The 23211-nt window shown below is 41.4% G+C and overlaps 1 protein-coding gene and 1 long non-coding RNA gene across 3 annotated transcripts in view; one reads left to right on the top strand and one right to left on the bottom strand.

The window, feature by feature from the left end:
- The first annotated feature begins 2201 nt into the window (after nt 1-2201).
- Nucleotides 2202-23211, top strand: part of si:ch73-364h19.1 (uncharacterized) — a 28462-nt gene continuing 7452 nt past the window's right edge. Inside the window, exons 1-4 of one of the 2 annotated variants that reach the window (XM_060902578.1) lie at nt 2202-2415; nt 3042-3151; nt 18159-18260; nt 18364-18534. In XM_060902578.1, coding sequence (XP_060758561.1) covers nt 2319-2415; nt 3042-3151; nt 18159-18260; nt 18364-18534 — 480 coding nt within the window. In that variant the 5' untranslated portion in view covers nt 2202-2318. Of the gene's footprint in view, nt 2416-2617; nt 2690-3041; nt 3152-18158; nt 18261-18363; nt 18535-23211 lie in introns of those variants that run through there. The other variant, XM_060902579.1, reaches the window with a different exon arrangement.
- Nucleotides 13267-13845, bottom strand: LOC132869241 (uncharacterized). Its single transcript, XR_009650927.1, has 2 exons — nt 13569-13845; nt 13267-13487 (listed from the first exon to the last, which is right to left on the bottom strand). It is a non-coding gene; the product is annotated as an uncharacterized LOC132869241 (long non-coding RNA).

The following is a 23211-nucleotide window of genomic DNA, read 5'->3' as shown; positions in this document are numbered from 1 at the left end:
CAGTTTTTAAGTGAAGAACAAGTTAAAGAACAGATTTCAGGTAATTTTTTGACATATGTGTATGGTAGTTTTGTGTAATCTGCTAGAAGATAAAAAAGATTAAGTGTAGCTTTAAGCAGGGCTGGGAGAAACAAATGAAGTGATTCTCGGAGAGGACTTTTTTTTGACAATTCAGAATCCACTACTTCCATAGTGCTTTTAAATATAAGGCTGTAAGCTTTGTGTTAGTTGTCTCTAATATTTATGTCCCAATATCTTGACCACATTTTAGGATGAAAATCATTTTAGATATGTTATTTTATACTGAAAAATTAGCTGTCTTGGAGAGGACATTTTTTTGACACAGTTGCATACTAATTTGATCAAAATAGTCTGAAAACTTACTGCCATTCAAAATTAAAACTTAACTATGTTTCCAATGATATGGAACCAAATATTTGTTTTATGGTATAAAGAATGATTTAAGTGCATCCCTTTTGGAGCTACCTGTGGTCAAAAAAAGCACTTTTTCTAAATGACATGAGTAATTTTGCTAAATATGACATATATTGCCATACATTCACCAAAAATAACGTTATCACCAATTTTTTTTTTTTTGCATGGTAAATAGAGCTATCACAGGGCTACAATAAACAACCAAGTTTATTTAGTCAAGCCTTTTGATATTGAAGATAAGTGTTAAATGTGATTTTTAGCTTGCGTACCCTGATTGTAAAACAACCCTTATAATAATAATGTATCCTTGGGATGGAGCAAACCCTGGTGTCATGGACACAGCAACCACACCACACAGCAAAAAACAATAAGTTGTTTTCTAAGACTGAATAAGTTGTTCAAGCAGCCTAATATACATTTATATATATATTGTTATATTGAGTTATATTGTTATATTGTTATATAAGTGTTATATTGAGTTCATGTACTATATATCCAACTAGACCCCAAGTCAGAGCATTTTTTAAGGATTTTCCACTAGGAGACCAACCGGTCTGGGCAATACAATCACAGGCCCCAGAGTCCATGCGGCTGCACCGCTGCGGCATATTCTGTGCAAATTGCCGCATTACGAATCCTCGTTTCAGCCAGCATAATATCAACATAGTTAACGCAGTGCCAAGTTTTCCTTGTTAAATGTATACTTACATGGTACTTGGTTAATTAATTGCAACTGATTGAACCAAATGATAAGACATCTCATCTCATTATCTCTAGCCGCTTTATCCTTCTACAGGGTCGCAGGCAAGCTGGAGCCTATCCCAGCTGACTACGGGCGAAAGGCGGGGTACACCCTGGACAAGTCGCCAGGTCATCACAGGGCTGACACATAGACACAGACAACCATCCACACTCACATTCACACCTAGGGTCAATTTAGAGTCACCAGTTAACCTGCATGTCTTTGGACTGTGGGGGAAACCGGAGCACCCGGAGGAAACCCACGCGGACACGGGGAGAACATGCAAACTCCACACAGAAAGGCCCTCGCCGGCCCCGGGGCTCGAACCCAGGACCTTCTTACTGTGAGGCGACAGCGCTAACCACTACACCACCATGATAAGACATAACTTGGTTTAAAATTTGGTCTCCCAGTGAAGCTGGTTTGGCATTGACTAGGAGACCAAATCTGGCCACTGGGAGACCATTTGGTCTCCCAGTAACTATGTTAAAAAATGCTCTGCCCCAAGTGGAACAGTTAGTTTAGTTGAACACAGGAAGTACTGAACAGCATTTTTTGTTCTCACGAGCGTTTTGGTGCGTGACGCACGAGGACGCGCGTCAGTTGTAAATCACCTTTTACACTGAGGAAAACTTCCTCACAGCCCAGCTCGTGAAAACAAGGAGCTTTAGTGATTAGGTCGGAGGTGAACACACCACACACACTTTTCTTCCCAAGACTGACGCCGTGTTTTATTTGGTTGCCAACAGGCGGCCCAAATAAACAGCGCGAGGTTCCTCCTCATCTCCAGGACAACCGGTAAACGCTAGCGGAATTTACCACAGATTCACCGGTGGAACACACACAGGTCCTGCTCTCGAGCTTCCCCGAGAGAGGATTTTCATTCTTCCTAAACTAAAGAGCTCACACACACTACTTCCACTCAGAAACTTCTCGTCGGACGCTTTCCTGCTTCCGTTTACGCGACGTCACGAGTTGAAAACACACCGGAGTGCTGAGGTGACGCGCAGAGGAAGAACAGCGAGCGGCTGCGTGTAGATGGAGCAGGAGAGAGAGAGAGAGGGAGGCAGGTCTCACCTCGGCGCTTTTCTGCAATCACACAGTTTGATCTGAGTTAAAGGAGCTCACGCACTCATCAGAGATGTTCACCTCAACTTCTCTAAACGTCTCTTCTATTTTCCCGACTTCTACCCCGACTATTTCCCCTACAGATCAGCTCACAGCCATTATGATTGCATGTAAGTCAAAGTTGAGTACATAATTCTTTGGTTAAGTGAGCCTTATATGCTTTTGTTTGTCTTTATAAATCTGATTCTAGCCACTGCATAGCTAAACAGAAAAAAAAGTAACACATTTATTTTATCATCACTGCTGTGGTATCATCTAGAACCGTGGTTCTCAAAGTGGGGTCTCAGGACACCCAGGGATCCTTGAAGAATAGCCAGGGGGTTAGTGCTTGTTGCTGTTGCTGTTACCATGGTGATACCAACATCATGTCCCACCATTATCAAGGTTATTTATTATATTTATTAAAGAGTTTTTCTCTTTGCATATCCAACAGTAGGCTGTGAATTGAAAAGATTTCATCGAAAACTCAATATCCCAAAAACAATCATTCTGCAAATGTCAACTTGAACCTCACACACTTGTTTTGTGGAAAGTTCGGGAATAAAACACTTCTATATGACTTCAATAAATAGCCAAAATATTATTTTACTCACTTAAATAAGAACTAAATAATGAGCTTCCCATTGGAACAGGTTAGGTTTGTAAATCAGCTGATGAATGGTGGTTAACATGACCATCAACAGCACATTTAACACTCTGACTGATGAGCCTCCTTTCTTTTCTCCTTTCTTCTCAGGTTCTTGTCTGGTGGTTTTTGTCATGATTGTTCTACTGGGATCTGTCATCTACCGTAAGGAGCCTTTCTGCTGTAAATCCCGGACTTATCAAGACTCACATGCTGACTTGGTAAGGCTCAGTGCATCCTCCTGAAACCACAATAAAAAAGAAGAAAAAAACATAAAAACCTCAGTCCCATTGTGTGCATTTTAAGAAAGAAAATATTGTACTGGCAGATTTCTCAGAAGCTCCATTTTCTGGTCTGTTAGACGACATCTCTATTCTAGGTCAACTTAGAGATATCGCCCTTTTCCAGAGATATCCCCGCTGTAACCTAGAGATGTTGCTAGGAACTCTTTTGTGTCAGGAAAGCCAGATATGCTCCTCCAACTATTGTACAGGTTATTAATATTATTTTTTTTAAGAGTGATTCATCGAAACTGCATTGAAAGATCACATTCTACCTCTAACCATATGCATCGTCTCCAGATTAATGCAATACTGTTTATTCTTTCTGTTTTGATCAAAAGTGTCAGCAGAGAGAAAGTTTTCACTGACTAAACTTATTCTAATTTCTATTTGCAATTCAAATCAAGACTCATTCGTTCAACTGCTTAGAACATTTTTGATCCTGGCTTAATAAAGCAATAATCAGGGCATGAGTTACAGTGATTTTATCACAGATAAGGGTGTTGTTAGGCATGATTTTTAATGTGTTGCATCAGGCCAAGTTTTAATATAAATGTTTTATAATGTTTTAAAACCTGCCACATTAATATAGAATTCAATTATTGTGATATATTCACGGGTGTGTATAATGAAGATGTTACTCCTGCTTCAAATGTGTCTCAGCCACTCAGATTTTAGTTCCAAATGATCCATTTTCTAATGCTGATTTATGTGGAATGCAGCCCCACTGTAGGGCTTGCACTGAAAATTCAATACTCGTTTATGGAGGTCAGTTCTGGTTCAGCATGTAATTATTTGCTTCAGTAGATGGTTTTCATAGGCTTATTTGGATGGCATTTGTTTTCCATGAGGTGCTTGAGTTTGTGATTGTGAGCTACTTGTCAGAATGCGCATACGTAAATATTTTTTTCTTTGCAGTACTTTGTCTGCTTCAGGAGTTTTGAGAAGAGTCACCTTGTGTTCAATATAATTAGCATCACATTGCAGGGGCTGTGGAATTGCTCTGGTAATGTTTATTACCTCTGTCAACTTTGTTGGGGAGGTTTTTTTTTGCCTCTGTTACTTGCAAAAATTGAAGATCGCAAGTATGTTGATCTGTCCATTTGTCCATTTGTTTGTTTGTTGGTGCTCTAGCGTTGTCATTTCTTGACCAATCTTCACCAAAATGCACAGGACAACTCACTAGGGTCACACAAAGACATCATTAGTTTTTGGTGGGTCAAGGTCACCAAGGTTAAATCTTGTAAAAACACCTAATCAGCCATAAATTCCATTTCTTTGTGATTTACGCAAGTATTGTGCTCTGCACAACTTTTCATTTGCTTGTTTGTTCCCAACTCAAAAAGTACTGAACTGATTTTGATTACATTTTGAGGAAAGGTGAGCCATGAGCCAAGGAACAATTGATTACATTTTGATGCAAATCCAGATACTTGTGCGGATCCAGGATTTTTTTTTCCTGTTCCCAACATTATTCAAAAAGTAGTGAATGGATTGTGATGAAATTTGGTGGATAGCTTTAATATTGTTCTAGGTTCAAGTGATTTGATTTTAATGTTGATAACATATGGCTTAGTGGTGGAATGCATTCTACCGTGTGCCCTTGTAGTCTCAAAAGTGTGCCATCCTGTGCCACCACATCTGTGGTGCAAGAGAAAGTGATATGTGTCATGAGATATCTCTACAAATAGAACTTCTCCTAAACAGGACAGAATGGCTTGATTGTTCCCAAAGGCCTATTCACTCAAAGTGTACTGTAGCTTGGCAAACTTTACACAGTAATCAGATATGTGAGTGTGCGGAGGAGGGAATCTCACTGTACACTGCTGGTGGAAGCCGAGCTCTGCTATATATCAGCTGACCTCTCGTCCTGTTTGGCTTCACCCATGCTCGAGCAGAGATGGCTTTCTGACCTCAGAGCAACTCCCATCTACAGTGGTGCTTGAAAGTTTGTGAACCCTTCAGAATTTTCTATATTTCTGCATAAATATGACCTAAAATATCATCAGATTTTCACATAAGTCCTAAAAGTAGATAAAGAGAACCCAGTTAAACAAATGAGACAAAAATATTATACTTGGTCATTTATTTATTGAGGAAAATGATCCAATATTACATATCTGTGAGTGGCAAAAGTATGTGAACCTTTGCTTAAAGTATCTGGTGTGACCCCCTTATGCAGCAATAACTGCAACTAAACATTTCCAGTAACTGTTGATCAGTCCTGCACACCGGCTTGGAGGAATTTTAGCCCGTTCCTCCGTACAGAACAGCTTCAACTCTGGGATGTTGGTGGGTTTCCTCACATGAACTGCTCGCTTCAGGTCCTTCCACAACATTTCGATTGGATTAAGGTCAGGACTTTGACTTGGCCATTCCAAAACATTAACTTTATTCTTCTTTAACCATTCTTTGGTAGAACAACTTGTGTGCTTAGGGTCGTTGTCTTGCTGCATGACCCACCTTCTCTTGAGATTCAGTTCATGGACAGATGTCCTGACATTTTCCTTTAGAATTCACTGGTATAATTCAGAATTCATTGTTCCATCAATGATGGCAAGCCGTCCTGGCCCAGATGCAGCAAAACAGGCCCAAACCATGATACTACCACCACCACGTTTCACAGATGGCATAAGGTTCTTATGCTGGAATGCAGTGTTTTCCTTTCTCCAAACATAACGCTGCTCATTGAAAGCAGAAAGTTCTATTTTGGTCTCATCCGTCCACAAAACATTTTTCCAATAACCTTCTGGCTTGTTTACATGATCTTTAGCAAAGTGCAGATGAGCAGCAATGTTCTTTTTGAAGAGCAGTGGCTTTCTCCTTGCAATCCTGCCATGCACACCATTGTTGTTCAGTGTTCTCCTGATGGTGGACTCATGAACATTAACATTAGCCAATGTGAGAGAGGCCTTCAGTTGCTTAGAAGTTACCCTGGGGTCCTTTTGGCCCTTTTCCACTACCCTTTTTCAGCTCACTTCAGCTCGCTTCAGCTCACTTCAGCCCGACACGGCTCGCGTTTCGACTACCAAAAAACAGCACTACTCAGCTCGCTTCAGCCCTGCTTAGCCCCTAAAACTCGCACGGTTTTGGAGTGGGGCTGAAGCGAGCCAAACCGAGCCGAGTGGGGCTAGGGGCGTGAGCAGACACTCCCCTGTGCACTGATTGGTGAGGAGGAGTGTCCTCACATGCCCACACACGCCCCGCGAGCACGCTGGGATCTGTAAACACCGTAAACCCGGAAGAAGAAGAATTACGAATTACGAGAATTTCTGAAGCCTTATGCGCCTCGCCTCATCTATACGCTCTTGCCAGTACCTGTTGCCGTTGTCGGTGACAACAAGCCACAGAACCAAGACCAGCAACACTAACGACTCCATGTCCATGTTTATTGTTTACTATTCGGGTCGTGAGACTACCGCTTAAAAGCTCACTGATGTCACTGTTTGCGCTGCTTAACGACATCACGTGACATCCACCCACTTTCGCTAACTCCACCCAAAGTGTCCACCCACTTCCAGCCAGCACGGTTCAGCGCGGTTGTAGTCGAAATGCAACTCCAACAGCCCCACTCAGCTCGACTCAGCACGGCACGGCTCAGCCCGACTCAGCCGCATTTGTAGTGGAAAAGCGGCAATAGTGACCTCGCTGACTATTACACGCCTTGCTCTTGGAGTGATCTTTGTTGGTTGACCACTCCTGGGGAGGGTAACAATGGTCTTGAATTTCCTCCATTTGTACACAATCTGTCTGGCTGTGGATTGGTGGAGTCCAAACTCTTTAGAGATGGTTTTGTAACCTTTTCCAGCCTGATGAGCATCAACAATGCTTTTTCTGAGGTCCTCAGAAATCTCCTTTGTTCGTGCCATGATACACTTCCACAAACATGTGTTGTGAAGATCAGACTTTGATAGATCCCTGTTCTTTAAATAAAACAGGGTGCCCACTCACACCTGATTGTCATCCCATTGATTTGAAAACACCTGACTCTAATTTCGCCTTCAAATTAACTGCTAATCCTAGAGGTTCACATACTTTTGCCCCTCACAGATATGTAATATTGGATCATTTTCCTCAATAAATAAATGATCAAGTATGATATTTTTGTCTGATTTGTTTAACTGGGTTCTCTTGATCTACTTTTAGGACTTGTGTGAAAATCTGATGATGTTTTAGGTCATATTTATGCAGAAATATAGAAAATTCTAAAGGGTTCACAAACTTTCAAGCACCACTGTAGATCACTACTGCGTTTTAATTAATAATGTCAAACATTACAAGTTATTATGTAGAAATGTGCTTTCTTTCTTTCTTTCTTTCTTTCTTTCTTTCTTTCTTTCTTTCTTTCTTTCTTTCTTTCTTTCCTTTTTCTGTCAGTCTGTTATTATGTAGAAAAGTGTTTGATCTTTCCTTCAATCAGCCATAACATTAAAACCACCTGTCTAATATTGTATAGGGTCCCCCTTGTGCCACCAAAACAGTTCTCACACATTCAGAGGTGGACAGTAACGAAGTACATTTACTTGAGTACTGTACTTAAAGCAGATACACAGAACCTTTATTTTTAAATACATTTCTGAGTGGATAGTATCTCCTTCCTTGACTCTTGTATACTGCATAAACGGGAATAAAAAAAATATATATTTGAGAGTTAAAATCAACTGCAAAGTTGGCATTCGAGCCAGCCAGCCCTGAGTGTGTGACATCACAGCGGTAACCGGTTTTAAGGCCGAGGCCTGTTACAGCTACAGACCAAAGTCATATAAATACAAATTTATGGTGAAAGTAAGAAATACCGTTACCGGCTTGCTCAACTAAGGCCGAATCCCATTTCACCCCTTGGACCAACCCCTTGGCCCTTCCCCTCCATTTTGCGCGTTCACGTGAAGGGGTAGGGGTATCCCAATCCCAGTTAACGCGGAGGGGTAGGGGAAGGGGGAGGGCTTCTGTACCCCTCCAAACGGAGATTTTCCTGGAGCTGACTCCGAACGAAGGGGTTTGAGTGATTTCCCACAATGCCATGCGGATTTCAGCGAGATTTCATGCGGATTTCAGAAAGATGGCGGTTCCCGCGGCGAAAGATTGTCATAAATGTATTTTCTCCATTATTTACGTGTTTTAAGTTGTTATCCAGAGGAAACACGCCGCTTGATTCGCTTTCGAGCTGAGAATGAGCAGCGATTTCTGAAATCCAAGCTGCTGCTAAAAAGCTTTGGGAGTGAGTATTGTTTTCGGTTGCTTTACTGCGTACGTTTTGTTCTGTTATTCTCGCTTTTATTGTTTACATGAGTGTTCTGACACCTCATTCTGTCGGATGTGGTGCACGAAGTGCCAAAGATATCCCATTCAGTGGTGTTAGTTAACAAATCACACCCTGCCAGCAGAGATTTCTGGCTCTGACTGTAGCGGCTGGTCGCAGCCAATGACGCATTTGGTCGCGTTTTGCTAACGTAAACGCTGACGGAGGTACGCGATGACGTATGCGATCGTTGAAGGGCTATCCCAATACGTAAGGGTTGAATTTCAAGCCCTATCCCTTGTAGCTCAGTTTCAAGGGGAAGGGCCAAGGGGAAGGCGGAGGGGAAGGGGGAGGGGTAGGGGTAGAAATTAGAATTGGGATTGGGCCTAAGACTGATTTGACTTCATTGATTGTGGGTTGACTGTCATTAAAACAGGATGGGTGTTATAACTTATGCAACATGTACATGCATGCATTTTCACTGATAAAATGTAAAAGGCTAATTAAATAATCAGATTAACTGAGACAATCACATTCTGAAGCAAATTAAATAATCTCATACCGGTAACTTAAACACACAATACAAGTTACATGTATTAATCTAAATGCAGGTAAACAATGAGTGTTGTTGTTTTGTATCCAAATGAGAGTTGCATCTTACCCATCTATGTTCTTGCTTCTTGAAGGCCAACCTTGAGGCCGATTGTTTTGAAACAGTCTGACTTTCAGTTCTTTGTTCATTCGCTTCTTCCACGTAAGGGTGAAATATTGCTGCTGAGGAAAGCATATCCAATGGAGAAATCAGATGGCTGGTCCACTCATTCTCCATTTTCTCCATACTGAGTACTCCGCCATTACTGCTCGGCTCAGGCAATTACTAAAACCCGGGACAGGACGGGACATCACTGGTTTTAGCAACAACCACAGGGAGGTCACTTCCCGAGTGATAATATAGTATGTCATGTCCCGTCCCGGGTTTTAGCAACAACCCTCGGCTCACACTCCGGGAGAACTGGTGCAACTGAACTTACTTTCCTTTTCTTGTAGTTTTCTTTTTCTTTAATTGTTGGTACTGCACCCTCTTTCAATATGGGCTTATAGCCAACGCTCCTCAACAGATCAGAGGTCTCGTACAAGTCTTCAGTAAAATGTGCAGAGCAGAGGAGAGACCACTGCGTAGGCACCCAATGTGCCCATGAACTTCTCGCAAAACGCGTCCAAATCTTTGCGGTTTGAACATTCTTGGGCCATGAATGCAACGTAAATCCACCTTCTGTCGTGTTGCTGCACCCGCCAGCAACACATCTACATGGCATGGCGATAAATTAGCTCAAAATGGAGGATCTAAGTCTCAGTCAACTGTGTGTTTTAGTATAGTGGAAATGGCAATGAGGCCGATAGACTTCCTGCTGTGACGTCACAGATGTCAAGGTCATTCACTCAGACAGCTACCTATATGAATTATTTTAATCATAAAAATTACTCTATTAGATTTATTGTTAATGCTTAAAACTATTCCTGTGCCATTCTTTAGGCCTCAAGGCATTTATAAATAAAAAGTGAGGCCATGGTTCTGCGTATCTCCTTTAAGTACACTTTTTGAGTATCTGTACTTTACTTGAGTATTATTTTTTTGGCAACTTATGACTTTAACTTCACTACATTTGAAAGACAAATATCCAACTTTTTACTCCACTACATTTCTATCAAGGTCCTCATTGCTCATTACTATGAAGTGGCTTTTAAAGTGGATGTTTTTTTCTTTTCTAAAACCTGATTGGTTTTTTTTTTGCAGGTGACACTGAGACAGTCTATCAGTAATCACTAGGGTCACGTCACGTCCATAGACTGTATAAAATCAAGTTCAGTGATTTCTCCACAGCATTATTTAACACGCTCAGTTGATGGCAGAATGGAAGGAGGCAGTTCTGGAGAATGCACACACTCATGGCTATAGCTAGAACCCATGTTTCAGTTTTCTAAAAGGAATGAAGAGTTGTTTCGTTTTAAATATATGTTTTGTTTGCCTAAAACGGAGCACATCACAGCCTACAATATGCGGAAGCATATTGATGTATCTAATCGTTTTATTCCAAGAGAAAGCTTGCAGTGAAGTTGTCTGTGCTTTTAGAGCTAGTGATAACGTTGCAATAGCTATGCAGTCTGGTTAGTCAAATGACTTTCTATGGAGTTTCCCACCAAATTGCCATCGCCTTGTCCACGGCTAACCAGAGGTGGAGAAAGTACTTCATTACTTAAGTAAAAGTACAGATCCCACTGGTCAAATGTGACTCCGATACAAGTGAAAGTTGTACAGTCAAATTTTTACTGAAGTTAAAGTACTGAAGTACTTGCTTTTAAAAATACTTAAGTATTAAAAGTACATTTTCTGTCAACGCATTATTGTATTATTGCCACAACCCTTACAATACCGAATGCCCCTGAAGTAACCAACTGGATTTACTGACTAACTTGTAGAACCTGTAGAATAAATGCCTGGTAGAATGTTACAAAATGAAACACAACTGAACTGAAAAAGAGCCATTGTTATTTTCATTTTTTTTAAATTGTAACCCTCCTCCCCACCCCCACAAAGCAGCATGGTAGTGTTCTGACACAGCTCTGGCAGTGTGTGCACATGTTAATCAGGAAGGCAGTGGAATAGCTGTAAATGCAGCTTGCTCAGAAAATAAAAAGGACAATCCAACCTGATTAAAACTCAGGTCCACACCTTGAGCTTAATAACTGCCCAACAGCAACACTGCTTTAAGCAAGACATAAAAAAAAGTGCAAGACCATCATCTGACATCAAAACAAAAAATTCCAGCAATTTGTTGTGACTGACTAGTACAATACTGTCCATCTCACAGGTCTCATGTGCGCGCGTGTGCAAGTGTATGTGTTCATGCATGTATGAATCCGCCTGTGGAGTCAGTGAAGCTCCACCTGACATGCTAGCAAAATCTTTTCAAACTCGAAATCATATTGGGTAGCTAATGTTACTAGAAAAGAAAGATTTCTACATTTTGTTTATTTGGCAAGATTATGCTAAAACATTTCTGAAAGCACTTCAGATAAGTTAACGTTATTCATGTTAGCGTAACTCTGTGTTAACATGCTAACTAACAGTGTCCAAGTTAACTAGCTATGTGTTAACATTAGCTATGGACAAGGCAATGGCAACTTGGCGGGAAAATCCATGGAAAGTCATTTGACTAACCAGACTGCATAGCTATTGCAACATTATCGCTAGCTCTAAAAGCACAGACAACTTAATTGCAAGCTTTTTCTTGGAATAAAATGTTTACATACCTCAATATGCTTCCGCAGGTTGGACCGCGAGTTTTTGTAGGCTGTGATGTGGTCAGTTTTAGGCAAACAAAGCAAACATTTAAAACGAAACAACTCTTTATTAATTTCAGAAAACTGAAACATGGGTTCTAGCTATAGAACCATGGGTGCATGCATTCCCCAGAAAAACTGCCTCCTTCCATTCTGCCATCAACTGAGCGTGTTAAATAATGCTGTGGAGAAATCACTGATCTTGATTTTATCCAGTCTATGGACGTGACGTGACCCTAGTGATTACTGATAGGCTGTCTCAGTGTCACCTGCGAAAAAACAAATCACGTTTTGGAAAAGAAAAGAAAAAAACATCCACTTTCAAAGCCACTTCATAGTAACGAGTAATGAGGACCTTAATAGAAATGTAGTGGAGTAAAAAGTATGATATTTGTCTTTCAAATGCAGTGAAGTTAAAGTCATAAGTTGCCAAAAAAAAAAAATACTCAAGTAAAGTACAGATACTCAAAAAGTGTACTTAGGTACAGTACTCAAGTAAATGTACTTCATTACTGTCCACCTCTGCGGCTAGCATTAACACATAGCTAGTTAACTTGGACACTGTTAGTTAGCATGTAAAAATGGAGTTACGCTAACATGAATAACGTTAACTTATCTGAAGTGCTTTCAGAAATGTTTTAGCATAATCTTGCCATATAAACAAAATGTAGAAATGTTTCTTTTCTAGTAACGTTAGCTACCCAATATGATTTTGAGCTTCACTGACTAGCTAGCTTAACATTTAACCCACCATAATTCCACAGACAGATTCATACATGCATGAATTTATACACTTGCACGTGCTCAACCTGTGAGATGGACAGTATTGTATGTAAGATGTAAGTATTTTTAAAAGCAAGTACTTCAGTACTTTAATTAAAGCCTCACTCACAACCCGCCGTACGTGCTGCTATGGGTGGTCTGCGGTAAAAAATTTGGCAAAACTGTGCTTGACACTTGCACGACACTTGCGTGTGTTCAGCGCCGTAGAAGGTCGCAGACTGCCCGCGGAGACTTTTGGTCCTGCACATGCAAATTCTACGGGTCTTGTGACAAATCAAGAACAAATACACTACGTGCGGGACCCATATTCCTTTTGTATGCCTGAACCAAGTCAGCAGCACGGCTAGTAGGGGCTTTTTGCGATGACAGTAAGACGCATGAGTGACGCATGGTCATTGTATGAGTGACGTGCCTCAGAAGTTCTACACAAGTATTCCACACTTGCTATTTATGCGGCCCGCAAGACAGAAGTATATCTCACTTTCTACCCCTATGTGTGGTGTGCACGCAGCACACGCGACCTGCACGTGACATGAGGGGCAAGACTCTGGGTATATATATTGGGGAGGAACCAAGGAACTGATCGTAGCGTGTAGCGTTGTAGAAAGGAAGAAGACCACCTCATTTGCTGTTTTTTTTTTGGGTATATGTTTAATTTACCATGCAAACGTCAAATAATAAAACATGAGTATAAGGGAATAACACATTTTATTACATTGTAAAAAATCCCAACTAAATAGCCCAACAGTTTGAGCACTGAAACACACTTTGACTCCGAGCTGCTGTCCTGCTCCTACTCCTGCTGAGTGGTGGGATGGGGTGTCGGATGTCCTTGTCCTTATCACTGAGCATGACACAATGGCCTGACAATGATGATGGGATTGCAATGTCCTCACTTCTGGGCATCGTTAGCTGAAACATACATGAAAATCAGCATATTAATTACATAAGCATATAGATATTGAAATGAATGTTTAAAGCATGTGTATTTACCTGTGAAAATCCCTCTGGTGGGGTGCTGTGCCTTCTGCCGGCTTGAAGGCACACTTCTCCCTGTCCGTGCAGGGCTTGCCGGTGCTGCTACCATCATCATCAAACTCTTCCTCTTCCTCCCCCTCTGCTGTTTCAGGCTGGGTTACTTCACTTTTGCTCGCTTCTTCTTGGGCCCCATTTTCTAAGCTTTAAACTGAAATTTTTTTTAATTTTTCCCACAAAATATCCAATGTTCTTCAGTCGAAAGACAGATGCAGAATGCTGCAGACACGCTGGTTTTATACCCACTCCTGGCTTGCATCACACGCAAGTTATGAGTGATTGTAACGTGCTAATCACGTGCGTCGCACATGCTTCACAAGTGCAGCCCGTACTCGGAGCACAGGAAACTGGTAAAATGCAAGTCACATGCACTCCACTCTCACTGAACACACACTGATCACACACGTTAGTGAACACGTCACTGATCACATGGGAAAAATTGTGCCATTAGCCCGTGGAAAGCGTATGCTTTCCACGGGCTAATGGCACAATTTTTCCCATGTCTCGAGGAAGTCAGGTGTGCAACCTGTACTTGACAAGTACTTTGCCCCTACTCCTCCCCCAAACTTTCCCCCGGGTTCACCGCGACCCTGCGGCACGGCTGCAAGCAACCAAACCGTGCGACCCGTGCATGTCCAAAACACTTACGGCGGGTTGTGAGTGAGGCTTTAAGTAAAAATTTGACTGTACAACTTTCCCTTGTATTGGAGTAACATTTGACCAGTGGGATCTGTACTTTGACTTAAGTAATGAAGTTGGATACTTTGTCCACCTCTGCACATGTCAAGGCATGGACTCCACAACACCTCTGAAGGTATGCTGTGGTATCTGGCACCAATACATTAGCAGCAAGTCCTTTAATTGCGAGGTGGGACCTCTGTGGGTCATACTTGTTTGTCCAGTGCAGCCTACAGATCCTTGATCAAATTGAGATCTGAAGAATTTAAAGGCCAAATCAACACTCTTTGTCATGTTTCTGAACAATGTTTGCAGTGTGGCAGGACACATTATCCTGCGGATTGAAGCCACTGCCAGTAGGGAATACCATTGCCATGAAGATGTATACTTAGTCTGCAACAATGTTTAGGTATGTGGTACGTGTGGTACGTCAAAATAACATCCATGTGAATGCCAGAATCCAAGGTTTCCCAGCAGAACATTGCCCAGGGCATCACACTCCGCCAGCTTGCCTTCTTCTCATAGTGCTATGCAGCCCTATACACAGCAAGCTGTGATGCACTGTGTGCTCTGACACCTTTCTGTCATCAACAGCATTACCATTTTCAGCAATTTCTGCTACAGTAGCTCTTCTATGGGATCTATCTGACCAGACGGGCTAGCCATCGCTCCCAACGTGCATCAGTGAGCCCTGGGCACCCATGACCCTGTCGCCAGTTCACCAGTTGTCCTTCCTTGGATCACTTTTGGAAGGTAATAACAACTGCAAGCCCTGCTGTTTTGGAGATGCTCTACATCCAGTCATCTAGCCATCACAATTTGGTCCTTGTTAAAGTGGCTCAGGTCCTTACACTTACCCACTTTTCCTACCTTGCCCACTTTCCACCTCTTAACAGGTACCATTGTAAGTAACGATATAATCAATGTTATTCATATCACCTGCAAGTAGTTTTAATGTTATGGCTGATCAGTGTATCATTATGCAGAAGTCTTCAATCTTTCATTCTTTTGTTTCTGTGTCTGTATTTTTTCCTGCCTTGAAACATCAGTTTGTGAAAACTTTCCTAATTAACTCATGAATGAAATCCACTTTGCTGGGAGAGAAAAATGCCTGCTTGTGCAGTACAGAAATGTGATAAGTGTTTCTTTCTGAATGTTTTCTGCATTCATAAGATAGCAGGTCTGATTCTTGCAATACTTGGCACATCAGCAGTCGTTGATAAAAAAATATCCATCTTTCACAATTTTATTTATTTTGTTTACATCATGTAATTAAACACATCACGGGTCAGTTTGAACCTGTGCTATTGTTGGACAGGACGTGTGCCCCCTCTTGCAGCCCACAGCTTAACACATAACATCTTTAGAGTTTCCTCTTCCTGCTTAGTGTTAATCTTGTGAAAGTCCAGGAGGATCTTAGAGCTTATCTCAGTAGAACAGAGACAGTTTTTCTCCACTCTTACTCTAACCCAGAGGAAACACATTGCCACTTCCTGCTCAGTGTGTGGCTCTGGTATGAACGTGCTTATGTTACATGTCAGGAAGAAGCAGAGGTTACCTTTGTAACCACTTTGTCCCAATATTATTACATGAATAGGAAAAGGCACCTAATACCTATCGTGACACCTGCATATAACACTTCATAATGCTGTAATGATGAGCTGAAGAGTAATACCATTTATTAATTTCTGATACCAACAGATTCATTAAAGAGGAATCTGTTCAATTTAGGATTTTTTTTACATACTTAAATCTTAATTATTTAGTTTTTCCATAAATGGTAGCAAGACTTTCCTGTGGGTCTTCCTGAGGGGGAGGATCATAGAGACAAAAGCTCGATTTTAGTTTGGGCTCTGAAAAAGGCACACCACTGAAGAGATTGTCCCCCAACTTCGGTCTTGATTTTACACGCTTGTGCTTTTTCACACCGCCTGAATCAGGGTGCCACACAAAGGGATGACTCTCTTTTTTTCTTGAAACAGCTAAGACTCTTGAAAGTGTGAACCACTGAGAGAAAGTAACCCCTGACCTTGCTTTTCCCAAATGTGTCTCTCTCTTAGTTCTGGTTGGGGGAGCAGTGGGAAAGGTCAGAGCACGTCATAGCGAGTGACGTCACTGTTGAAGTCAGTGTTTTGATGCAGCTCATTACGTGTTTTAATGGACTGTAGAGCAGTCATGACCGCCTCATGAGGAACAGAACTCACATTATAGGAGATACGCTACCTCAGACCACCTCAAATGATCCAATTCTGAATGCATTTGTATGCTGCATTAGCTGAGAAACGACTTCTCCAAGAGTGACATACGTGGCTATAAAACAGCATGCTCGTTAAGTGGTACCTGCTGGAGAAACAAGCAAGGAACAGGGCAAAGCCTTTAAAAGACTAGCCTTGGGGTTGGTTACTAAGGGCCATGGATGACCCAGTGTGATGCAGCATTGTCTCTGGAAACAAAGACTCCCATTTAGACGTGGGGTAATCACCTAATGTCTGGCTGAGACAGAAGGATTCCCCAGGATCATAGAGTGGTGGCCAGCCCTAATCACATTTGGCATGGGGGCGGGTGGCTGCGAGGAAGTCTCTTGGTGGTCTAGTCAGTGGTACCATAATTTATGACTGACCAAAGATCCCTAATGCGATCTAGACTTAACTTTGTAAGGAACATGAATTTATAGTCATGTTCATTTCATTTAGTCATGTTCAGTTTATAGCCATAGTCATTCGTACCCGAGGTGAATATAGTAACCTCTTAAATATTGTCTTATACTGCCTTTATAGTACTATATGATTTTCAAACTGATTTAGTTCTAAGTTGAGATTGTGGTTTTACAGGGTGTTAAGTGATGTGCTCATTGATTTGGTGCCGTTGCAGCCAAAGACTTCTGTCAGAGTGATTTTTTTTTTTTTTAAATTAAAAACCTTAGTGTGTGTAATGCTACAGTGCTTGTCTAAAAGCCACCAATCTGACAACTTAGGATTACACAAAAATCATGGGACAGCTACAGATATGGGAGTGGCAATGGAAAAATTTAAGCAAAATACAAACAAAACACTTTGGGCCAGATTTATGTCAACACAAACCCTCTTTTGGCATTAACAAACTACTGTTGGGATTTATAGTGAAAACTTAGTGATGGAAAGGTGTGGACAAAGTTATTTTTGCAGCTGACCTCATTGCATATGTATTTATTGGTGTTTCCCTTTCAGACTGAAAATTTTGGGGGAGGAGAGTATTTAAATGAATCAATCACGCAACGTGATTTACTAAGGTTTGCAGTAGTCCATTTACTGCTAATTACATTATTATTTAACACAGAAAAAAGCATGTCTTAATTTTGTACTTGACCTCAAGATGTTGAGACAGCGAGAGAGACACTGTGAGTGTGTGCACAGGTGTCTCTCAGTGCAGAGATTGAGCGAGCACAGAATAGATTTTTATTTGCTCAGACTAATATTTTCTCGTCAAAGTATATTTTATGTGTTTTGTGAAAGTCCCACTGCACGCACACACAAAAAAGAGAGTATGGGGGAGAAGGGAGAGAATTTTATCTACTAATGTTAAGTGATTTGGAATGCCAGAAAAAGACATTATCAGAACATATCAGTTAGCAGGCCATGTTATTCTGTCCCTGTTTGTGACCCTATCCTAATTTGCACTCTTTTTGGTAGATTGTGTTGGCCATTATTAAAATGAACCAACTGTGCCTGTGTTCATTAATTTGCACCTTGTCAGTAGATCACAAGCAGTACTGGCCATTCCCATCAGCACTTTATTTTTAATTGCGGCCTCACGCTCATTTGCCCTGCTTAATAAATCTGGACCTTTGTCTGAAGCCTTGTTAACATTTAAGTGTAAACATGTTCCTTGCAGGATCCTTCCTCTCAACACTACAGCAGCAGGCAAACTTTGGTGGGCTCACCTTGCACTGATTTACCTCAAAACTTTGAAAATCTTGATAACATCAACCCACAGGTAAAATATCTTGAAGAGTGATGCCTTCCCTCATTGAGCTAGTTTTCTAATATTTTCCATTTGCTTTCATTCTGTTATAGTCAAAAATCTTTCCATGTTTCAGTCAGGGCAGCTGTTCTACGTGGGCATGCCAAGCACATACTGCCTCCCACCCATGGACCCATCCCTGCCTCATCTGCCCTCCTATGAGAGCGTGCGTAAGAAGGACCGACAGCGGCAGATTCACATGATGATCGCAGACCGTTTTGGTCTGAATGAACCCACGACAGCAGAGGTGAGGCCCTTTCACCAGACATGTTTATGAAAGCGCAGTTCACCTCTGAGGTGAATCATAATAATCGAATCAGTAGAGTTTGTGCCCCCATGTTAACCCAGAGTTATCACTCCTGTCTGTTCTGTAATTGGACAAAATGATAATGGATTTTGTTCTCAGTTTTTTCTACACTGTCATGAACATGTCACAGTCACGCAGATGCAAACAGCTGCTCACTGGCTCTGTTGCCATGGTGTTCATTTCAGTAGCCTTTGATGTCAGGTTTGTAAGGCACTCTATAACTGGGGAGTTCCACATGAGTGCATGAACTAATGGAGGGAAAAAAAGGCCTGTCAAACACAATGAATGCTGAAAAGTAAACAGCAGAATAGAATGTGCTTGATTGTTCTTTTCTATACTCCTCCCTGTGACCCTATCAATTGGTGGACCAATCCGCCCCCTCATTTCGTCACTTACGGAACGTTTCCCTCATTCATAGAGGTATTAACTTGTGCCTAATTGTCTGGACCAAAACCAAAGGCTACTGCTATACTCTACATCCTACATTTTAAAGCAAAATATAGGGTGACTCAACAGAGAGAAAAGGAAGAAAATATCAGCTGTAAGTCCAGGCAGGAGCTGACCAGTGACATAAATTACCATGCAGATGTATTATGTAAATATTACAGAAAGTGTTAATGTTTGGAGACATGGCAGTTCACTAATATCCATGGCAGCAATTATATTATAAACCTCTCTGACACTGACTAACATACATAATCTGATAAACAAGTTATGAATGTCTTCTGTAGTGACTACTGGTCATGATATTGAATGGGGGGGTCAAAGAATTTGACTACTCATCAGTTACATGGTATCAATATTATTTCAGTATCAACCATTGTTATGGTTGAGCTGTATAGCATGGGGTCTTGTTGGAAAACATAAGACCCCCCCCCCACACACACACATTGAAAGACAGGCTTTCAAGGCCATTTGTACTTTCTGTTTTTTTTAATCAAGTCCATAATCATGCAGTGTCTTTACTAAATAGTAAGCAAATGAAAAACAAAAGCATTTGCCAGCTCTTTCAGTCAAACCACACAACACGCGCTTTCATCATCATTTGTCGCTTTGTGTAATTTGTACTTTGATTGGAAAATGTTTGCTTAGTCTGTTTATTTCTGCTTTCTCCTCCAGATGCATTCTGAGAACTTAGCAATCAAGACAGTAATCCACTTCGCTTGCTTTCATCACACTCGCTGCACTCTCAAAAGATAAAGTACATTACTGTATCTTTAGGGGTACAATGGCTTGTACAAATAAGTACCTTAGAGGGGCAGGACCCTCTAAGGTACTTATTTATACCCTTTAAATGCCACTTAGGAACATGTATGTACCTTTTTGACCCTAAAAAGGTACACATAGTTACCTTGAGGTCCAGTAATGACCCCTGGGGGGTACATTAGTGTAGATTGCACCTTGGGGGACAGAAATGGACTCCTACTGTACCCCTGTTTCTGACAGTTGTTGTATTTCACATGCATCTTCTCAATACCTGCTGATGACTTGTTATGGATGTGTCAGAGAAGTAGGCTCACATACAGTGGTGCTTGAAAGTTTGTGAACCCTTCAGAATTTTCTATATTTCTGCATAAATATGACCTAAAATATCATCAGATTTTCACACAAGTCCTAAAAGTAGATAAAGAGAACCCAGTTAAACAAATGAGACAAAAATATTATACTTGTTTATTTATTTATGAAGGAAAATGATCCAATATTACATATCTGTGAGTGGCAAAAGTATGTGAACCTTTGCTTTCAGTATCTGGTGTGACCCCCTTATGCAGCAATAACTGCAGCTAAACATTTCTAGTAACTGTTGATCAGTACTGCACACTGGCTTGGAGGAATTTTAGCCAATCCCTCCGTACAGAATAGCTTAAACTCTGGAATGTTGGTGGGTTTCCTCACATGAACTGCTCACTTCTGGTCCTTCCACAACATTTTGATTGGATTAAGGTCAGGACTTTGACTTGGCTATTCCAAAACATTAACTTTATTCTTCTTTAACCATTCTTTGGTAGAACGACTTGTGTGCTTAGGGTCGTTGTCTTGCTGCATGACCCACCTTCTCTTGAGATTCAGTTCATGGACAGATGTCCTGACATTTTCCTTTAGAATTCGCTGGTATAATTCAGAATTCATTGTTCCATCAATGATGGCAAGTCATCCTGGCCCAGATGCAGCAAAAAAGGCCCAAACCATGATACTACCACCACCATGTTTCACAGATGGGATAAGATTCTTATCCTGGAATGCAGTGTTTTCCTTTCTCCAAGCATAACGCTGCTCATTTAAACCAAAAAGTTCTATTTTGGTCTCATCCATCCACAAAACATTTTTCCAATAGCCTTCTGGCTTGTCCATGTGATGTTTAGCAAACTGTAGATGAGCAGCAATGTTCTTTTTGGAGAGCAGTGGCTTTCTCCTTGCAACCCTACCATGCACATCATTGTTGTTCAGTGTTCTCCTGATGGTGAACTCATGAGCATTAACATTAGCCAATCTGAGAGAGGCCTTCAGTTGTTTAGAAGTTACCCTGGGGTCCTTTGTGACCTCGCCAACTTTTACACACCTTGCTCTTGGAGTGATCTTTGTTGGTTGACCACTCCTGGGGAGGGTAACAATGGTCTTGAATTTCCTCCATTTGTACACAGTCTGGGTGGCACGGTGGTGTAGTGGTTAGTGCTGTCGCCTCACAGCAAGAAGGTCCGGGTTCGAGCCCCGTGGCCAGTGAGGGCCTTTCTGTGTGGAGTTTGCATGTTCTCCCCGTGTCCGCATGGGTTTCCTCCGGGTGCTCCGGTTTCCCCCACAGTCCAAAGACATGCAGGTTAGGTTAACTGGTGACTCTAAATTGACCATAGGTGTGAATGTGAGTGTGAATGGTTGTCTGTGTCTATGGCCCTGTCCACACGGCAACGGATTCAGGTGACTCCGATACAATTGCTTATCGTTTAGGCCTGGCGTCCACACGGCACCGGCGTTTTGGGTGCCCAAAACGCAATCTTTTTGAGAACGGGTTCCAGAGTGGAAAGATCTGGCAACGTTGCCGTTGTGAAGTCGTCTGGATGAGTAAAACGGATTTGTTTACGATGACGTCACAACCACATGACTGTGAGTGCTTCACGCCGGGTAGAAGTGTAACGAATATCACCAGGAAAAAGCCTTACAGAGCACTAGTGAGAGTGAAACACGAGCTTGGATATTATTATTATTATTATTATTATTATGTTCAGTGTTAGTTCACAGTAGTAATGCAAGAAGCAGAATAGTGACAGTAATAGTGAAGCAAAAACATGCAATTGTACAAACACTGCAGCTCTACAGCAAAATATTCATTTATGAAATGGTCTGATTCTTAACACCAGTAGTGCCAATGATCTTCTCATTGCGATGCGAGTTGTCAACAAATCCTATAACTTGGTTCATGAAACGCGCTTACAAAATATTTTCACTGTGAATATTTATTGTGTAATGGTGCAAAGTGAGAGAGAGAGAGTGAGTCAATCCCGCCAGCAAAAATAGAGAAAAAAAGAGCGATCTCACCTCTTCAGATGTGGGTTTAAGTCCTACAATACATTCCTCAAAAAGGGCGTAGAGGAGCAAATTAATCATTATTTAATTAGCATTCAATTTATTCCGGACCATTAAAGATGCCGCCTTCCGCGTAGAATCATAGGTCATCCTCGCCGCCATTTTGGAGAGGTCAAAGCGGAGAATAAAGATTAGCTGCGTTTAACTGTACCAACAGGTTTGCCATCCAAACGAGATCACATGGGATTACCTTTCACAGGTGAGACTGGAAAAATACTTTTCATTGTATTTGGTCATTATAATGTAATTTTACAAACAGATTTTCCTGACTTTGTGGCTAATATGCATCCTTACTTCTTCTATTGTTCTGGTGTCTCCGAAGGGACCGTCTTACAGCGCCCCTAGAGGTGTGGCATGTGTATTGCATCGTTTTCAGCAAGCGTTGCGTTGCCATATGGACCTGATATTTTACTGATTGTTGCCCATTTGGACGCGATATATTTTTAAATAACATCTCGTTGCCGTTGTCGTGTGGATGTAGCCTATGTGTCAGCCCTGTGATGACCTGGCGACTTGTCCAGGGTGTACCCCGCCTTTCACCCGTAGTCAGCTGGGATAGGCTCCAGCTTGCCTGCGACCCTGTAGAACAGGATAAAGCGGCTAGAGATAATGAGATGAGATGTACACAGTCTGTCTGACTGTGGATTGGTGGAGTCCAAACTCTTTAGAGATGATTTTGTAACCTTTTCCAGCCTGATGAGCATCAACAACGCTTTTTCTGAGGTCCTCAGAAATCTCCTTTGTGCGTGCCATGATACACTTCCATGAGTATGTGTTGTGAAGATCAGACATTTGATAGATCCCTGTTCTTTAAATAAAACAGGGTGCCCACTCACACCTGATTGTCATCCCATTGATTGAAAACACCTGACTCTAATTTCACCTTCAAATTAACTGCTAATCCTAGAGGTTCACATACTTTTGCCACTCACAGATATGTAATATTGGATCATTTTCCTTGATAAATAAATAACCAAGTATAATATTTTTGTCTCATTTGTTTAACTGGGTTCTCTTTATCTACTTTTTTTTTTTTTT

The sequence above is a fragment of the Neoarius graeffei genome, chromosome 20, assembly GCF_027579695.1.
Source record: "Neoarius graeffei isolate fNeoGra1 chromosome 20, fNeoGra1.pri, whole genome shotgun sequence".
Lineage (NCBI taxonomy): Eukaryota > Metazoa > Chordata > Actinopteri > Siluriformes > Ariidae > Neoarius > Neoarius graeffei.
Note: the sequence above shows the minus strand (reverse complement) of the source record. Positions and strands in the feature narration are given on the sequence as shown.